The sequence below is a fragment of the Pinus tabuliformis genome, chromosome 6 (assembly GCF_031772625.1).
Source record: "Pinus tabuliformis cultivar Carrire ecotype Pingquan chromosome 6, CPIR1, whole genome shotgun sequence".
NCBI classification, from domain to species: Eukaryota; Viridiplantae; Streptophyta; class Pinopsida; order Pinales; family Pinaceae; genus Pinus; species Pinus tabuliformis.
Window position 1 is genome coordinate 917,727,339 of NC_142292.1, and position 21,022 is coordinate 917,748,360.

Here is a 21,022-nt window from a genome sequence, read left to right on the forward strand (position 1 = left end):
CACCAACGTTGTGTATAAATATAAGAGGACCTTTCCTCATTTGGACTCACTCATCTCATCACATCTCTCTCTCTCTACTGCACAGATATGAGTCTCTTCTCTACTGCGCTGAAATGGGTCTCTCTCTCTCACACATGTGAAGCCGGAAACTGCTGAAACTGAAGCTGCAACTGCAGAAGTAAAGATTGACTTGCATGGCCTAGAAGATCTCCTCTTTGGAACTGCGTTGTAGGTTCATCTGAATCTCCTTTGAAAGCCGCAACTTTTGGTGGTGAAATGAAGTCAATCCGATGAACGGTTTGCAAGATATCGACTGCCCTAGTTTGAAGCCGGAAACTGCTGAAACTGAAGCTGCAACTGCAGAAGTAAAGATTGACCTGCGTGGCCTAGAAGATCTCCTGTTTGGAACTGCGCTGTAGGTTCATCTGAACCTCCTTTGAAAGCCACAACTTTTGGTGGTGGAATGAAGTCAATCCGACGAACGGTTTGCAAGATATCGACTGCCCTAGTTTGAAGCCGGAAATTGCTGAAACTGAAGCTGCAACTGCAGAAGTAAAGATTGACTTGCGTGGCCTAGAAGATCTCCTCTTCTGAACTGCACTGTAGGTTCATCTGAACCTCCTCTGGAAGCCGAAACTTTTGGTGGTGGAATGAAGTCAATCCGACTGTCGGTTTGTGAGATATGGTCTGCCCTAGTTTGATAATGAAACCGCTAATGCTGATGCTACTGATCTAGGGTTTGCTACTGCTGATATGAATCAGATTTATTGTACTATTTCTCTCTGCTGAATTATTGAAGATAAAAGAAGATTTGATCAAAGGGTTTCCCCACACATTGTGGGGTTTGTCCCTGGCTAGCCGCCACATCTTGTGTCTCTTGTCTTGGCTTGTTTTCTGTCGATCGTTTAATGTTTTATCTACACTTTACTTTATGTACATGTGATTGCTAATCGGTGGAATATAATAAGAAAAATAAGTAAACTGTTATAAGCATAGAACATACCATAACTTAACATGGTATCAGAGCTGAGGTGAAGACAAAGCCCGAGCAAGAGCAAGAGCAATCATTGAAGAGAAGATTGGCAAGGCTATCCTAAAAGAACTATGGGGTCCTCAACACTCTTTCCTGCCGAAGACAAGCTCCGTGAGAAAGGACTATCACGAATGGAAGATGTCTATCGATCTAACCCTTGAAGATCAAGGAGTGCTGGACCATGTAAGAGGCAATATTGTTGAGCCTTCATCAAATGCATCTGCTGCTGCCTGGCAAAAATGGAAAAATGGAGAAATCAAAACAAAGAAGATCATCCGGGACTCTATCGACAAGCGCTTGGTGGCCTACATCTCTGATGTAGACACCTCCAAGGAAATCTACGACAAACTGGTGAGTTTATTTAAAGTTAATGATGCAAATCAAGTTTTGTTTCTTAGAAATAAGTTGAGGGAAATCAAGAAGGGTAAAGATGAAAGTATGCAAGCATATTTCTTAAGAATCACCAACGATCTCCTATATTGGGGAAACCATTACTGACAGAGAAATGGCACTCACAACTCTCGGAGGATTACCATCTGAATGGTATGTGTTCAGGACTACTCTTCTGAACAATAATGTAATTCCTAGTTTCGAGGAATTAATGGCTAGATGCATTCAAGAACAAACAAGGGTAGAAGAGCAGGAAATGCCCTTGCCTAAAGGTCCTCCTGCTACTTTTTCTTCTCATGCTAAGAAAATAAATAATTCTGGGTCTAAATCAAAAGGAAAGGCTGGACCTAAGGGTGGAAGAAAAGGATGATGTTACATCTGCGATAAAGCAGGTCACTATGCAAGGGAGTGCCCTGATAGAAAGGACTCACACCGGGACAATGATCAAAATCCCTCTGATGGCAAATCAAAGGAATGACAAATTCAACAGCAAAGGTAAGAGGAGAGCTGGGGATCGAGGAAGAGGACAACCATTCAAGAAGGCTAGAAAGTCCAGGATGTATTAAATGCACCTGACCTCAAAAGGAACCTAGTGTCCATCTTGGCAAGGAAGACAGAGGCTACAAGGTAACCTTCAGCAATGGCAAGGTATGTATATGGAAAAATAATGTTAAAGATGCATTTACTCTTGGGTTTAGTGTTGATTCATTATATCAGGTCGATGGAAGTCCGCTAGGTGTCATGTCTTATGACACAACTCTTTAGTACGAACTTTGGCATCGGAGGTTTGCCCACCTTCATTACAAAGCTCTACCTGATGTAAGACAGATGGTAACTGCCTGAATTCCAAGTAGAGAAAGAAGGTGTATGTCTGGAATGTGCCATAGGAAAGCTCAAAAGGGGACCATTCCCCTCAAGCCAAAGTAAGACCTCCGATATATTACAATTGGTTTACCCAGGCATAACTGAGGTTGGCATTAAGAGGGAGACTACTACACCACATACTCCTGAGCAGAATGGTGTGGTGGGAAGGAAGAACCACACGATAATGGAAGTTGTCCGGGCCACGCTACATGAGCAAAGACTTCCAAAGTTTCTATGGGCTGAAACTACAATCACCGCCGTATATGTACAAAATCGATGCCCTCATCAAGCATTGGGTTTCTAAACTCCTGAAGAAATGTTCACCACCGGTCAAAGGGAAGTCGTGATTAGTCATGATGTCACCTTTGACAAAGATATGGCTCTCAGCAAGGTGGACAATCTACTGACTTTGAGTAGCTCTTAAGAAACTGACACCAGGGAACCGAAAGAAAAGGATGATGAATCAATGCCTGATGTAGAAGAATCCATGGATCCGATTGATCCACATTCACATGAGCCTTCCTCTTCTAGGAAGAGGCCTTCATGGCTTAGGGGGATACTTAATGATGTTGAAGGACATGCTGCACCCTGAGGAACCTTCCATCAAAGTAAGAAACTTAACAGGTATCAGGCAGTGTGGTGGACCATAAGAGCACTTCCGGGTACTGTTTCACCTTGGGATCTGCTTCGATATCCTGGATGAGCAGGAAGCAGAAGTCGATGGCTTTGAGCACCGCCGAAGCAGGATATATTGTTGCTAGCATAACCTCGTGTGAGGCAGTCTGGTTGCGAAAGCTCTTCAGTGAGCTGTTTGGATTTACATTGGATACCACTGTGATTCTCTGTAACAACCAGAGGTGGGATTCGATTATTGAGGAATCCCGTATTCGTCAATTGCTCCAGCAGATAGACATCATCTGGGATATGGTAAGTCGATGAGCAAGGAACCTCCATCACATTAAGATGATGTACAGGTTGATACGCCTTGTCAAAGCCCCGAGGAAAGATCTAATCTGTGACTTTCCCAAACGACTTGGAGTTGGCAAGAAACCTTTGTACAAGGGTCCTGCATGTTGCATACATTGCATTGAGCTCTGGGAGCTCTAAGGGCTTGCGGTTCCTACTGGAGCAACATATGACCACAGGGTGACTCACCCTCCCCTGGTGGTGCACACTGGAACAAGATGATTCGCTCTCTTGTGGGACAAGATGATTCGCTCTCTTGTGGAACAGGATGATTCGCTCTCCTGTGTAGCAGGATGATTAGTTCTCCTGTGAGGCCTGGATTGATGTGTTCTCCATGGCAGCCTAGATTGATGTGTTCTCCACGGCGATTGTAGCAGGATTGATGTGTTCTCCTATGAGGCCTGGATTGATGTGTTCTCCATGGCAATTGTAGCAGGATTGATGTGTTCTCCTGTGAGGCCTGGATTGATGTGTTCTCCATGGCAATTGTAGCAGGATTGATGTGTTCTCCTGTGAGGACAGGATTGATTAGTTCTCTTGTCGAGGCATCCTACCCATGCAGTCTGGGACTCATGGGAAGTACCTCTCATTTGATCAATGAGCAGGGAAATGAAGTTAAGGACCATAGTAGTATCGATGGACGCATCGTTGTAACTACCGTACTCCCTACGCTAGGATGACCTCCATTGATCTGGGATCAATGATACTAGTCTGGGACCAGTGGTAGGAGTTGTACCATACTATGACGCTGACTTCGAGTCGGTTGAGACTGGTCTAGGATCAGTGGTACATACTCTGAGACTGACTTTGAGTCAGTGGAGGATGATATTGGTCTGGGACCATTGGAGTTGTACTCACTACGACGCTGACTTTGGGTTGGTTGAAACTGGTCTGGGACTAGTGGTACATACTCTGAGACTGACTTTGAGTCAGTATGATATATCCTCGATCATTTCTTCTTCTTCATAATTCGGACAAAAGCAGAGCAGAACAGAACAATGCAAGAGCAGAGCAGAATAGAGCAAAACAGTACAGATAAGTGCAGGCAGAACAAGACAAAGCAGAACAGGCAAAATAGAGCAGAGCAGGGCTCAAGCTGTACAGGGCAGTGCATTTGATGGATGAATAGTAACGACCGATAGACAGATTGCAAATGAAGTTCTCCATGGTTGAGAGGGAGTGTTAAAATTGGCAACCAAGGCAAAACTTCATGTGGGTCATCTTATTCATGGCTGATAATATTTTTATTAGATTCCTCTCGTCGAGAGGTGTAGGATTGATATAAAGATCATCCGATTCCGATAAGTATTCATGGAGATATGAATTTATTTTGATTATGGAATTATTATCAAGCCGACCTACAACTCATGTAGGCTCAGAAGCCCAACAGTCACATCTATTCACCCACCAACGTTGTGTATAAATATAAGAGGACTTTTCCTCATTTGGACTCACTCATCTCATCACATCTCTCTCTCTCTATTGCACAAATATGAGTCTCTTCTCTACTGCGCTGAAATGGGTCTCTCTCTCTCACACATGTGAAGCCGAAAACTGCTGAAACTGACGCTGCAACTGCAGAAGTAAAGATTGACTTGCGTGGCCTAGAAGATCTCCTCTTTGGAACTGCGTTGTAGGTTCATCTGAATCTCTTTTGAAAGCCGCAACTTTTGGTGGTGGAATGAAGTCAATCCGATGAACGGTTTGCAAGATATCGACTGCCCTAGTTTGAAGCCGGAAACTGCTGAAACTGAAGCTGCAACTGCAGAAGTAAAGATTGACCTGCGTGGCCTAGAAGATCTCTTTGGAACTGCGTTGTAGGTTCATCTGAACCTCCTTTGAAAGCCGCAACTTTTGGTGGTGGAATGAAGTCAATCCGACAAACAGTTTGCAAGATATCAACTGCCCTAGTTTGAAGCCGGAAACTGCTGAAACTGAAGCTGCAACTGCAGAAGTAAAGATTGACTTGCGTGGCCTAGAAGATCTCCTCATCTGAACTGCACTGTAGGTTCATCTGAACCTCCTCTGGAAGCCAAAACTTTTGGTGGTGGAATGAAGTCAATCCGACTGTCGGTTTGTGAGATATGGTCTGCCCTAGTTTGATAATGAAACCGCTAATGCTGATGCTACTGATCTAGGGTTTGCTACTGCTGATATGAATCAGATTTATTGTACTATTTCTCTCTGCTGAATTATTGAAGATAAAAGAAGATTTGATCAAAGGGTTTCCCCACACATTGTGGGATTTGTCCCTGGCTAGCCGCCACATCTTGTGTCTCTTGTCTTGGCTTGTTTTCTGTCGATCGTTTAATGTTCTATCTGCACTTTACTTTATGTACATGTGATTGCTAATCGGTGGAATATAATAAGAAAAAGAAGTAAACTGTTATAAGCATAGAACATACCATAACTTAACAGATTTCCTTCGGTACATCTCAAACATGTACCTTCATGCTCTTCCTTGAATTCAGGCATCCCTATCATCATCTGATTTACATCGAGTAGGGCCTTACAATGAAGATGGGCAAACCTCCGATGCCATGGAAGAGATGTGTCACATGACATGGTCCCCATTAGACTTCCTACAACTTGATACAAATTGCCAACCCTGAACCCATGAGTAAAAGCATCTTGAAAACTTCTTTTCCAAACATGTACCTTTCCATTGATGAATGCCACCTTGAAACCTTTGACTTCCATTTGCCGAAATGAACGTCAGGTTCTTCTTGAGATCAGGTACATAATGAACTTCTTGTAACCGAATCGTGCTACCCTCATTCAATTGAAGGGTAGCATTCCCTACACCCTTTCCGAGATAGGTGGCATCGTCTCCAAGAATAATCTCCACGATTATCTCCTTCTCTATCAAATTAGAGAGCGCTTCCTTGTATCCGATAAAGTGCCTTGAGGCACCACTATCAATAAGCCAATTTCCCAACGAGTCGGAAGGAGAGGTAATGGAGAGGGCCAATATAAGATAATACTCCTTTTGCTTATTAGAAACAACATTTGATTCCTCATACCTGGAGTTCCTTGCTTCCTTGGAGGGTCGACCATTTCCTTGAAGTCCTGCATTCCTTTTTCCTTTGCCATTGAACCTGTCATTCCTTCGATCATTGAAGATGCCCCTGGAATGATCATCATCATGTGATGTGTCCCTTCTTTTTGGACACTCCCTCGCATAATGGCCAAACTTATTACAAGCAAGGCACCTGCCTTTCCTTCCATCCTTGGATCCGGACTTTTCATTGAAGTGACCTTTATGTAGGCTACCAGACGCTTGTCGAAGGAATCTCTGATAATCTTCTTCGCTTTGACTTCACCCTTGATGAATTTGAAGTGGGATGAGGAACCCATTGAGCCTTTTGTCCTTTCCAACTAGCTTCAGTGATTGCTCTTTCACTCTTGCTTGGGCAATGTCTTCACCTCACCTCTGATACCATGTTAAATTTAGGTATGTTTTATGCTTAGTGCAATTTACTTCAATTTTTCATATTAGCCCAATGAGAATATTCACATTAGCAATCACATCAACATGATAGTAAAGTGTGGATAGAACATAAACATAAACATCAGAAGACAAGCCAACACAAGAGGACACAAGATGTGGCGCCAGCCAGGGACAAACCCCAATGTGGGAAAACCCTTGATCAAATCTTCTTATGATCTTCAATATTTCAATAGAGAGAGAGATAGTACAAATACATAAATCTGAGATTTTATGACAGCAGTAGAAAACCCTTGACCAGAGAAGTTAATGTTGGTCAATCTATACAGAATCTTCTTCTTAAGATCATTCATATGACACCAATAGGATGCTCATCAAACTGAGCAGAACATGGTCAACCTTTGACCCAATACAGCTCCCAAAACACTGTTGACTGCTTGCTGCACTAGCTGGCACTGCTTCAGGATTTAAGGCATCAACTATACAGTTCTTCAGAGGCTGAGGGGAGATTCCATCATGGCCATGCAATCAAGACTGACTTGATATCTAAATGCAGCCCTTAAACAACTCTTGAACATCCTATGTTGCTAGTTATGGCATGTGGCCTAGCTCAGCAGCAAGATAGGCATATGGCCCTCCAACGAACAGCTCACAAGTATCATCAAACTTGGCTCGCTGTCAGTACTTATTTGATCCGCATATGTTATTCAGCTTTTCAACTTATTACAGCAGCTTCATTACCTGGTCAATGCATACGATAAACAACTTGTTTCATCACAACAAACGTGTTGTCTTTCTAGGCTTATACATGCAGTGATAAGACCCCTTCTTGCTGTGGATAAGAGTCTCTCCTTGACTGCATCTAAGGTCTCTTGACTGCAGATTAGAGGCTTCTCCTACTGCGGCTTAGGGCACTACTTAACAGGTGCTTGAGACCTCCACTTGCTGTAACTAAAACCTCCTTCTTTGACTGCGGCTAGGGCTAGTTAAGCAGTAGCTAGGGCAGTGGATAAGACAGCAGATTTAGGCCTTCTGTAGCTGCGGATTAGGGCCTTCATTTAGGGCATATATTAGCTGTGTATACAACCCCCTCATAGTTGCGTATTAAGGCCCAGTCGCTACGGAATAGGATCATTGTTTAGCTGTGAATAAGGGCTCAACAGACTGCGGATTAGGGCACACCCCAGGACAACGTATGAGGGCCTCTTTAACAGTGAATTAGGGCCACCCTTAACTATGGATAGAGCTCCCTCTTTGGACAATGAATAGGTGTTTCTTTAAGCTGCATATAGGTCCCCTCTTTTCTGCGTGTAGATCTCCTCATAAGCCTGCGGCTAGGGCACATGATGACAATGGATTTAGGGCCTCATAGACCAACATCATAGGGTCTCTTCTAGACCTGCATTTAGGGTTCTTAGGACAGCACCTTGGGGTCTCTTCTTGCTGCGTTAGAGAAACCTCTTTTAGGACAGCGTAGGAGATTCTCTTGCTGTGACAAGACTCCTCCATGACTGCCGTTAGGGCATACTCCATTGACTGCGCTAAGAGCTAGGGCATCTCCTTTAGGGCAGCATAATCTCTTAGGGACTTCTCCTTCCACCAAAACCCAAACAAGTGGAGAGGAGGAAATCACAAGAGGTGTGTCTAAAATGACTTGCAAGCCACCTCTATTTATAGTGCAACGTCGAGGATAGATGAGGGTAATTTGGTTGCTGGCCAACCTTGACAAATTGTCAAATAACACAAATAAATTCATATCTCCATGAATACATGTCGGAATCAGATGATCTTTAGATCAATCCTACACCTCTCGACGAGAGGAATCCAAGAAAAATATCAGCTGCCATAAATAAGAAAACCCATGGAGTTTGGCCCTAGTTGCCAATTTTAACACCTTGAGGCCTCCTTGACCAAGAAACAAAGTCCTTTCTCATCATTCTCCTACACTCCATTCTTCCCAAGGGATTAGGCATTGATCTACCAATAGGTGGTCACTCAAAGAACTATTTTTCTTCACCTTTCCCTTTCTCTTCTAGGACTAGCCAAGTTGGGTCATCTAGGGCATCATTTTCCCGACAAAGTAGCCATAGAAAAAGTTCGATCTCCTAGCCTCTACTGCGTTGGTGTATCCTCAAGGTCTCCTCCAAATTTGAAGCCATTCCGAAGGTGGGATTGTGAGATATCCCAAGCCCTAGGTTTGAGAACAAACTTTGCCCTGGTGTTCCCTAGGCTAGTACCTCATAGGATTGATTTAACACCTTTAAGTGGAAATTCTTGTTTTGATCATTTCCCCTTCCTTGTGTGGGTTAAGATCATCATTGGTTGCCAAACTCCCTCCCCTTTACCTAGGTTGGGTCCACTTGGTCCCGTTTGGTCGCATACCTTTGAAAAGTTAATTCTTCAAGAACCAATTGGGAATTCAAGTTCAATAAGGATTTTAGGGATTGGGAAACTCCCTTACAAGTCATATCCCCTCAATCTAGCCCTTAAATCCTCACCTCCTTCTCCTAGAAAGCTTTGTACCTTGCTTAAAGAGCAAGCAAGCTCCATTCTTGATCTCCTTCTAGGAAAAGGATCATTAAGGTCACTTCACATATGTTTATTGGTTCATCCTTCACAAGTGACTTTCCATATACAAGGTCTCCTCCCATCGGTGAAACGTTCGCAAAGAGTAGGGAGCGTTAGGTGAGGTGACAGTGGGCTAAGTCTCCATTGTTGCCCTTGATCTAGTAGTTGTCCCTTAAGGAGTCCATTTTAGGCCCCCTGCTAGTTTGAGCGGTAACAAGCCCTGGCTTGCAGCCTATATTCTGTGTTTTTGTTCTTCTTGATTTTGGTAGTTGTTTGATGATACACACATATAATAATAAGTAACAAAGCTAATAAGTAAAAGGACATCACAAGCAGTTATCAAGTAAAGAGAAATCATTATAATCATTGCCCTATAGATTTCTCAACATGGAATCAGAGCTAAGGTTGACTAAGGGCATTATGAAGATCTCTACTGCATTGAAGAAGTTCTTCAAGAAGTGTTCAAAGGTAGCAAGCCATCTCAAGAAAGGCATCAAGGAAGCATGGAATCTTCTATTCACTACAAAGAAGGAAGTAACCAAGATAAAGGATGAAGGACTCTTCTCAGCACTCACTGGCACATTCCAAGACGAGAACATTTGGGTAATCGATAGTGGTGCATCTAGACACATGACTGGTCATCACAAACAACTGAAGACATTATCAAAGGGGAAATCTTCTTACTCAGTGGAACTTGGAGATAATAAGAGTTATCATGTAAGAGGAATTGGATCAACCTCCATAGAGTTGGAAAATGGAAGCAGCATTCATCTCAACAACATCCTATTTGTTCCAGGTTTGTATAAGAACTTACTTTCTATTTCAAGTTTAGAAGATAAGGGTGATAGAGTAGCTTTCATTGATGGAAGAGTTGTAGTATGGAGTAAGAACTCAAGCATAGAGAATGCTAGAGTAATTGGTATTCGTGAAGGAAAACTTTACAGGTTGATATGTCCTCTTGCACAAGCTTTGGTTCACATTGAAATCAGCCCATGTGAACTTTGGCATAGAAGATTTGGCCATCTTCATTTCAAAATCCTTGCAACTCTAAGTTCTATAGTAGAAGGAATCCCCGAATTGAAAGAAGATCACGAAGGAGTATGCAAAGGATGTGCATTGGGTAAGAATACCAAGAGACCATTTGGAAGCAGTGCTTCACGGTCAAAAGAAATCTTGGATCTTATTCATTCCAATGTTTGTGGTCCTATGACTCCTAAATCACTTGGAGGTCATCTATATTATGTCACATTTATAGATGATCATTCAAGGAAAACTTGGGTTTACTTGATGAAATCCAAGGACGAAGTATTTACAAAATTTCAAGAATTCAAAGCTGAAATTGAGAACCTTATAAAAAGGAAAATGAAGATACTAAGATCCGATAATGGAGGAGAGTATACATCCAAGGAAATTATAGCTTTCTATAAGGAGTCTGGGATTAAGAGGGAGCTGATAGTCCCATATAATCCAGAACAAAATGGAGTTGCAGAACGAAAGAACCGATCCATTGAAGAAAGTGTAAAAGCAATGTTGCATGATCAAGATCTACCAAAAATTTTGTGGGGAGAAGCCACAAAGACAGCTATATATATTCAAAATCGAAGTCCCCACAAGTCACTGGATAACAAAACTCCCAAAGAAGTATTCACTGGTAAGAAACCAACTGTAGATCATCTCTGAGCCTTTGGTTGTCCTGTATATATTCATATACCGAAGGAAAAAAGAAAGAAGTTTGATCCATCGGGCATAAGAGGAACATTTGTTGGCTACAGCAACTCCTCTAAGGCCTATAGAATCTACATAAAAGAAGGACGTCGTATAGAAGTCAGTCGAGATTTCATAATTGATGAAAGTATTGCATTCAATAAATCAAAGGAACTACGCATGGACTCTGATAATGAAGAACTTCCATTATTTGAAGAAGAAGTTGACAGGGAAGAAGAAGAATCTCACCATGAAGATGAAGGTCCCAGTGAACCTATTCAACCTGTGGTCATCCCTGAATCAAGAAAGAGACCTAATTGGTTGAAGTCAACACTACTTGATGCAGAAGGTCATGGAGCAACTCAGGGCACATTCAGGGAAAGCAAGAAGCCCAAACGATATTCTGGGTATGCAGCCTACATGACAAAACTAATAGAAACAGAGCCATCCACTTTTGAAGAAGTTGTCAATCATCAAGAATGGAAGGATGCCATGAATGAAGAATATCAATCTATAATGAAGAATGGAGTTTGGGATATCGTGCCTAGGCTCGATGACAGCCTTGTGTTAACTTCCAAATGGATCTATAAGATCAAACACGTATCAAACGGAAGTATTGACAAGTATAAGGCAAGATTTGTGGCTAGGGGTTTCTCTCAACTTGAAGGCATCGACTATGAAGAGACATTTGCTCCGATAGCACAGTATACAACTATACGTTCGTTGGTCTCTTTGGCAGCATCGATGGGATGGAGCATCCACCAAGTGGATGTTAACACTGCATTTCTGAATGGTACAATTGATGAGGAAGTCTATATAGAACAACCCTTGGGATTTGAAGTTAAAGACAGAAAGGCATATGTTTGCAGATTGAAGAAGGCATTATATGGCCTCAAACAAGCACCAAGGGCATGGTATGCTAGGATGGATGCATACCTTCACAGATTAGGCTTCACAGAGAGTTATGCTAATCTAAACCTTTATATTAAGGTTGTGAAGGGTGAATTGGTAATCATTCTTCTGTATGTAGATGATCTTAACAAGTGTAAAAGGTCGAATTGAAGAATGTAAGAAGCAATTAGCGGCAAAATTTGACATGAAGGATCTAGGGTCAATGCATTACTATTTGGGACTAGAAGTCTAGTAAGTACCTGATGAGATTTATCTGGGTCAAGGGAAGTATGTGATCAAGATGTTGAAGAGGTTTGACATGATGGTATGTGATCAAGATGTTGAAGAGGTTTGACATGATGGATTGCAAACCAATGACAACTCCGATGATCACAAACTTGAAAAGGCTTTAGGAGTCCCGAATCGAGCTCGGTGGATCCTTCCAAGTATAAACAATTGATTGGCTCACTGATGTACTTGGTGAATATTGAACCAGACATAATGCTTTGCAGTAAATGTTCTCCGACAATCCCAAGTGGAGCTGAAGCATGATCATTGGGTAGCAGCAAAATATATTCTGAGATATCTGCGAGGAACCATCCACTACTGCCTGAAGTACGATAGAAGGAATGATGTCCACCTGATTGGATATACAGATTATGACAGGGGAGGCAGTGAGCAAGATGGAAGGAGCACTATAGGAGGATCTTTCAATTTGGGATCCTCCATGGTCTCATGGATGAGCAGAAATCAAGATATAGTTGCTTTGAGTAGTGTTGAGGCTGAGTATATTGGAGCCTATGAAGTAAGCAGAGAAGCGGTTTGGTTAAGGAAGCTGCTATCCGACTTATTTGCAAGACTTATGAACCCTGCAGTGATACATTGTGATAACACCAATTGTATATGATTGTCTGAAGACCCGATATTTCATGGAAAGAAAAAGCATATCAAAAAGTATCACTATATTTGGAAGCTAGTACAAGATAGTGTATGGCAGCTACAATATATCTCCACTGATAAGCAGGTAGCTGACATATTGACAAAATCTCTTCCTAAGAAGAAGCTTGTGTATTTGAGAAACAAGCTTGGTTTGGTTGATGTCCTCCCTAGTTGGGAGGGAGAGATAGGCACATCATTCTTGTCTTCACTTGGGAAGACAAAATGGAGGATTGGGTAAGCATCTAGCATCTGATACTCTCTGAGGATGTGGTAGGGCATCCAAGATGAGAGTAGTCATGGACCGATATTCTTTGAGGACTAGCTATCCAAGATAAGAATAGTCCAAAGAAGGTCATACTCTATGAACACCTGGGTGGAATATGTACCTTGAGAGACAATGATGATGGTGTCTATAAATCATTGGTCTAGCCATCATTGTGCTTTGATCTTGTGGAGAGATAGGGTTGTTAGTCAAGGCCTTGCTATATGACAATGTTGGTTGGTATGATGCTAAAACAGATGGGTTACAAATGCGACTCTTCTTATGAGATCCCTTCAGATTAAGAATGTCCTTGTACCATATATGAATACCTCCCTAGTTAAAAGGGAGTGATGAAAAATGTGTAACTAGGTTCGGTCTTCATAAAGATGAAATGTACTTTTGAATTTTGTAAAGTGTAAAATGAGAGAAAATTATTATTATTATTTTTGGAGCATGGGTTTCATGCTCAAGGTCTTTTATTTTATAGGTCAAGCACTCATTGTGTGCTTCTAGAGTTTGTCCTAGGTCAAGAAGTCAAAAGAATCATTGTCATAAGTTGAAGACCCCATCGGGCACATTGTAATTTGTAAAGAAAATTATTTTTGTCTTAAAAACTGTCCAAATACCCTCCAAGACCAAGTCGGTCTGGCAATTGGCAAGTCGGCCTAAAAGGAAGAGCCACGTCCACCTTGAAGAGCCTATATATAGGAGGGAACTCGTCCTCCTTGAGACACATTCACTCATCTCTCATTCTAACGAAGAAGAAGGAAGAAGAAGGCAGCGAAGAAGGAAGAGGATGAAGAAGATCTTTGTTTGGGCTATTTCTCTCTCACATGTGCTAAGGAGAACTAGGGTTTCTATCTACAAGTCCGATCTTGGAGAAAAGAAGGAAAGTAGGTCAAGCGTAGGTCACCAAGGGTCATCTTCAAGCTCCAAAAGTGAGGGAAAGGCAAGCAAAGGTCAAAGGAAGGCTCATAAGGCAAATCGAAGCTCACACATGTGGCAGCAGCAACTGCTAAGGGGACCAAAATTTCAGATCTGCAGTGGAGGCTGAAATTCTGCAGCTGGAGGTCGAAGAAGTGCTACTGGAAGAGATTTGACTGGGTTTGACTAGATCAAGGTTAGCACATCATCCGGAGAGGTTGGTCTCGATCTTGGAGGATTCTAAAGTCAGCGTTAAGGTCTTGGAATTCGTCAATTGAAGAATTTATAAGGAAGAGAAGAGATTTGCGGGTTTTCCTCTCAAGTGGAGAGGTTTTGGCCCTGGCTTGCAAACTATATTTTGTGTTCTTGTTCTTCTTGATTTTGGTAGTTGTTTGATGACACACATATAATAATAAGTAACAAAGCTAGTAAGTAAAAAGACATCACAAGCAGTTATCAAGTAAAGAGAAATCACTATAATCATTACCCTATAATTTCCCAACATTTACAAGGATGTTATTAGAAAGTAATCATTTGGGACTAGTATTAATAAAGGAATATTTGTTTCGTCCCCAAGCCCAGGGAGCCCAAACTTATAACCATTTGAAGACCCATTTCCCATCTCTATTATATTATATAAATCTAATATTTATAATATGTGAAAATAAAATTAGATATCATTTTATATAATATAATAAAAATTTTATGTTAATAAAAACGTATTACTTGTATACATTAATTATATAAATTTTGAAACAAAAAAATGTGACTTATATCAGCATGAATATTGGACAATTTCATTTGTTATAACTTATTTTATATTAAATTTTATTTAAAAGATCATACAAATAAGATGCACACACACACATCCAAAATACCAAATTAGTTGTAGAAGATATGAAAACATGCATATTTGTACATAAATCAAGATAGATATGGCATCTATTGTACATCAATGATTAATTATTAGAGCATCAACGATCTAGATTCTAGCAATTACAAACATACATCAAATTTTTAAGCATATCAGAGATAATATCCTCAACCCTCTCACAAGTCTGATCTCAAAATCTAGGTATTTCCTCTCTTCTCCAAGCTCTCCAAAGAAGAAATAATGAGGAAAAGAGGGGGGGAATGCCTTTTCATCTCATCCTTTCTTTTCCCTAATTCACCCTCAACTCACCTAAACCCAAGTCAAGTGCAAAAAACAAGTGATTGCTCCACAAAACCATCCACCTTTCTCTGGAATTCGTGACGAATTTGTTCCGGAACCGCACATCAGATCGTCGCAGTTCCCTTTTTCCAAGAACCGCGAAAAAAGGTGGAACCAAGGATCCATTTGTGAGTCCACAGTTCCGCATGAGAATCAGTAGTGGATCCATTCGAGAAGCGAATCTGCCCAGATCTTAGGGGGCAAGGTGAAAGGATCCTGCAACACTAAGTGTGTGTGTGTGTGTATTCAAATTTAATGACGAACCTCATCTAAACCTTATTAGAAAATTCAAATTCAAATCGAACTTAGTTATTGTCGAACCCAAACTCAAACCCAAACCATGTGACATAGGGCCAAACGCGTGTTCATCTTAAAATACCTCGACATTCATGACTTTTCTATGGTCTTCAAACATCCTTTTTCATTCTATTGTTTTTCAAGCCTACTTTGGAGCAAGTCTCAAACTTCAATGACCAACCGCTCTCGCCTCTCCTATTTGAGAATCTACATTGTAATAGGACATCAAGTTTCATAGTATTTAGCAACTTATTAGAATTTAAGTTTTATTTTTAACATGGAAAAAAAGAATGCAATTTTGTTTATAATCGTGCCCAACCAGATAAGTCTTTCTCCTAGTCCAATTTAATGTCAATTTGTGATGATATTACCACTACATATTACGATGCAAGTCTAAAGGGTAGAGGTAGATGTGATGCACCAACCCCTAATACTAAGGAGCAACACCATCACTAAGAGGAGAGTGTCATATTGATTCCTCAATCCAAACAATCTCAATAGAGTAGAAGGAGGCCTACACACAAAGTTTGTGGAGTCATGAGAGGAGAGAGTGAGACCACAACTAGACTCACAACCCTTCTATATGGCCATTAAATGACAAATCTTAACACTTGCATTGGAAATTTTCAAAAATGAGAAACAACCTAGAAATTATGTCTGGATGTTACCCTTGACACAAAGCCCACAAATGATGGTTGAGGGGCCTCTAGGGGCCAGGGCTACCAAGGATGATAATGCTTCCAATGCAACGTTAATTCCAATAGTAATGTAACTAGACCTTCATAGTATACCATGCTTTCTCATGCCTTAATGGTAATCTTTTGGGCAACGCTTTGTTTAAATATCATATGGCCATGTGGCCCTTTTAAGGCACTCGGCTTCTATGTTGTGTGGCAAAATGGCATTATACTTTTGCTAGATCATCTATGGAAATTTTGATACTTTTAATGGCTTTTAAACCTACATTTGGTGGCTTGTAGCTATTGTAAAAATGCCCTATATGTACATAATTTGCAAGTATTATGGTTAAAGAAAGAACTTATTCCAATAAATGTATGAGTGCATATTGTGTGTGCATGCATGTGCATGTGTGTGTATGCATGCGTGTGTGCGTGCATGTGTGAATTAATTGCATGATTAATAACTTGTGACATATATCATCTTAAGTAAATTATGTCTAGTGCTTTATTTCACCATTTCCAGATTTATTTTCACAAACATGATCCTAATCATCACTAAAAGGATCAAAACCAACTGATTGACCAGATCAGTAGAAGATAAGATATATAGAAAAAATTCTAGCATCTACGAAATGGCAGTAGGGGCTATAAAATAGAGCATATACCTAATTGTACAAATGGAAGATTGAAGAGTATAAAGATATTTTAGATTTATTATAATTATTGAACTACATTGGATGAAGAAAATTTCTAGAATACCACAAATACATGTCTAAGAATTGAGATTACTCCCGATGAAAGAGAAAATGACTTTCCATGATAGATCATATTAGTCGGTCTGTAAAAGGGTTTGCAGAAAAGATTTTGCAAAACAGCTTTACGCAGGATGCACGGCTTACCATGCCTCATTTAACCAAAAAATTAAAAAGAACGAAAGAAAGAAGACAAAAGAACGCAGCTGCATCCAACTACTTGCTACCGACCATCTGGTGAATCCTAATATATTCATGTTCCCCGTAAAGATGAAAGTCTCCTACATTTTTCTAATGTTTTCCTTTAAAGCTGTTAAAAGGAATCACAAGTTTGTGTGTCAAAGATGACCACCATAAAACCTGGTATACATTTGCAGTTAAGTGGACGAGGAGGCCAATCGTGTTCTGACTTGCAAATAAGTTAATTAATTTTCTATGTAAGAGACTTATCTCCTAGGTCAGTGGAAAGCCTGAAACATATTTGCGAGAGTCTAGGTAATTAATAAGGATTGACAATGCAGCTAAAGGAATGCATGCGCTTTCAAACCAATTTTGAGGATTAGTCAAAACAATAAATGTTTCAAGAAGTTGGAGAGACTATTGATGAGCGTCCTACGGCATATTTGCAAAACAGCTTTACGCAGGATGCACGGCTTACCATGCCTCATTTAACCAAAAAATTAAAAAGAACGAAAGAAAGAAGACAAATGAACGCAGCTGCATCCAACTACTTGCTACCGACCATCTGGTGAATCCTAATATATTCATGTTCCCCGTAAAGATGAAAGTCTCCTACATTTTTCTAATGTTTTCCTTTAAAGCTGTTAAAAGGAATCACAAGTTTGTGTGTCAAAGATGCCCACCATAAAACCTGGTATGCATTTGCAGTTAAGTGGACGAGGAGGCCAATCGTGTTCTGACTTGCAAATAAGTTAATTAATTTTCTATGTAAGAGACTGATCTCCTAGGTCAGTGGAAAGCCTGAAACATATTTGCGAGAGTCTAGGTAATTAATAAGGATTGACAATGCAGCTAAAGGAATGCATGCGCTTTCAAACCAATTTTGAGGATTAGTCAAAACAATAAATGTTTCAAGAAGTTGGAGAGACTATTGATGAGCGTCCTACGTCATAGTTAAGCAAATGAGGGTTGCTGCTAGGTATCAACCTCCAAGGTTAAGTTCATCCGCTACTTTTGGAAGCATAATCCAAGGGCACAACGCCAACTTCACATATATAATCCAAAGGCACCATGCACAAATTCAAATATATAGCATAATCCATGGGCTAGATCGCTAAATTTTACTGCCTTTCAAGCTATGAATTGTCATTGGGGAAAAATTAGTAGGGCTGACATGTATTGGCGTGAACTTGATTACAGTCTAATTGCAATTCTGCTAGTCTAATAATGTATTGCATTTTCTTAAATGTACAACAAATAACATGTCTAATACGTTCAACTCAGGAATGCTAGACCCCAAAAAAACTTGGATCTAGTCGATCATCATGGGGTCTGCTTCAGAGAGATTAGCAGTTCAAACCCCGTGGAGACGCCATAAAAACCCAGTATATCATGAAGGCCTAGAATTTAAGAAATTCATTCGCCCTGACAATATCATATAGTGTATGTTTTACGATTTTTTGAAGAGCACCCGCCGCCAAATAAAAGTATTGCGGTATTCATGGTGGTACCTTTGGTATGATTCTTTAATATAAAGCAGTATGAAGTTGAACAGGTGTTGGAGTCGTTTTACATTAAACAAGTAACACGAAAGAAACCTACCAGGGCGAGAGTGCTTGTTCCTGAATAGGGGCCTGGACCCGCCATTGATGTATTACAATTCGCAGGTTTATACCCCGATATTGCAGTACTTCTCTCCCTCTCCCTCTCCCTCTCCCTGCTGCTCCTGTTTCTCTGCTAGGGTTTTGGAGCAAGTCCAAATTCTATCAAAATGCCGCTAATTGATATTAGTTTTTCCTCAGGATAGTTGAACTTCTGGGGGTGTTATCGCTGAGGATAGTTGAACTTTGGGGGCGTTGATTAACAAATTCACTAGCCTTATTGGACTTCTTCAATTAACCCCGATCAAACGCTGGTTTGGATTGTCTCGTTTTATTGGACTTCAGTTAACCACGATCATATGGGATGCACGTTAGCATTGCTTCTTTTTATTAGACTTTAATTAATCACCCTGAGGTTTTGAATGTTTTTTTATCATGGTAAATGTAAACCCATATACAAAGAAGTTAATAAGTGTGTTGTCTTTAGTGTGATTTTTTAGATTTTATGGTGTCGGAATTAATGGAAATTTTTAAGATGAAATCTTAATTTGTGTTATTTAAACTGGTTTTTTGATTATATAAATGGATTCAACACCCTCAAGAATCCTTAGGCACTTTGATTGTGTAGGGGTTACCCATCAAACTTGTGATTTCAATCAATTCCTGCTAAATTTTAGAGAAATTAGACCGTAAAAGCTTCCAAAAAGTGGCACTAAAAACAACTCAATAAATAAGTGATCATTTTTTTCTAAATTTTTAATAAAACACTTTTTAGAAAGTTATTGTTTTATTGGAACAAAAACATTGTAAAACAAATGCTATGTGACATATTTTTAGAAAGTTATTGTTTTATTGGAACAAATACATTGTAAAACAAAGGCTATGAGAAATCAATTTTTATTTTTATTTTTCGGGGATAGGATCAAAGTTTTCTAAAGTGATTTATTTATGTTGTAGAAAGTTACAATGTAATGGTTGTGAAAAAAAAAAAGTGTGTTTGCAATAATGATAATGGAAATTATTATTTAAAGAAAGTTGAAATTTATGGGTAGTTTATTTGACAAAGTATGTAAATGTGTTATGTAAAATATTATGAGGTTTTTGATTCAATCTTTATGATTAACCTATGTCCATGTTAGGAGTAGGCATGATGTATCTAGTGGTTATGGTTAGTAAATGAAATCAACATATTGTCACGTGAGTACGAGATTGCACATGTTATGAATTCCACTAGTCACAAAAAAAAATAATAATAATTAATTAATTAATTAAATTAAATTAAATTAAAAATTAATTAAATGAAATTAAAAAATAATAATAATAATAATAACAATAATAATATGTATTTATAGATATTCTTACATAACCGAAAGATAAGTGCTTCTTTATCGTCACATTTGGTTCCTCATAAACACAAAGCCTTCCTAGTAGTTATATCCAATAAGCTTCTTCAAGTAATTTTATGAATTGGAATGTTGTTAAGGTTCAATACTTGGACCTAAATTCATCGTACCCAAGTATTCAAGTTTATGGGAATATCCTTTGCTTTTCATACCTCCCCCAATGATCTATGAGACGTAGTATTACAAATACTTGCCAAGAATATTAATAGATAAATTGTGAAGTATTTTTCTTTTGTTGTCGAATTCTAAATATACACCAACTTTCTTATTTCCACCAATGTATACCAATCCTTATGTTGAGTTCCCTTAGCACAAATTTATTTTAGACTAGAAAGTCTCCTCAAAAAAATTGTGTGGGCATACACTTGCATTAGAGCTTGTGTTGTACACCAAGTGATAAAGGAGGAATAGGAAATATTGCCATTAGAACTCAAGTGTGGAGCTTGTGCACCAAATGGATCGATAGTTATTTAGGGCCACAAAACCTATAATAGACTGCTAAGAAATCACATCACCTTAGTGTTATTGTACAATGACAAGGTGTGGAGAAATCTAATTATGCAAACCTTATAGATCACTCCAACTTCTGTCAAGGTGAAGGGGAATTTTGTAGCTAAGAGCATTTAGCGAACCCAAGAGGTAATCAAAAACAACTTGGTCTATGAGAGCCTCTCTAAGGGCAAGGTTGTCCTTCAACAATCATGATACATAGTGGTCGCCAATGGTGTTGTGGGATGATAAGCCTTTAGTTAGTTGAGGCTACCCAGGTTTTAACCAATAAATTAATTAAAAAAGACATTCATACTACAAAGGATCTCTAAATAAGTAGTCTAGACATTTAAAGTCTTACAAGACTCTAAAAATGGAGTTCAAACCTATCATGATTAACAATGATATATTAGAGAAG

General features: G+C 39.7%; 1 protein-coding gene across 1 annotated transcript in view; it reads right to left on the reverse strand.

The window, feature by feature from the left end:
* Nucleotides 1-18,966, reverse strand: part of LOC149261932 (uncharacterized) — a 69,513-nt gene extending 50,547 nt beyond the window's left edge. The window contains exon 1 of the mRNA XM_089423092.1: nt 18,710-18,966. Within this exon, the coding sequence (XP_089279218.1) occupies nt 18,710-18,758 (49 nt within the window). The 5' untranslated portion in view covers nt 18,759-18,966. The remainder of the gene's footprint in view (nt 1-18,709) is intronic.
* Nucleotides 18,967-21,022: the final 2,056 nt, after the last annotated feature.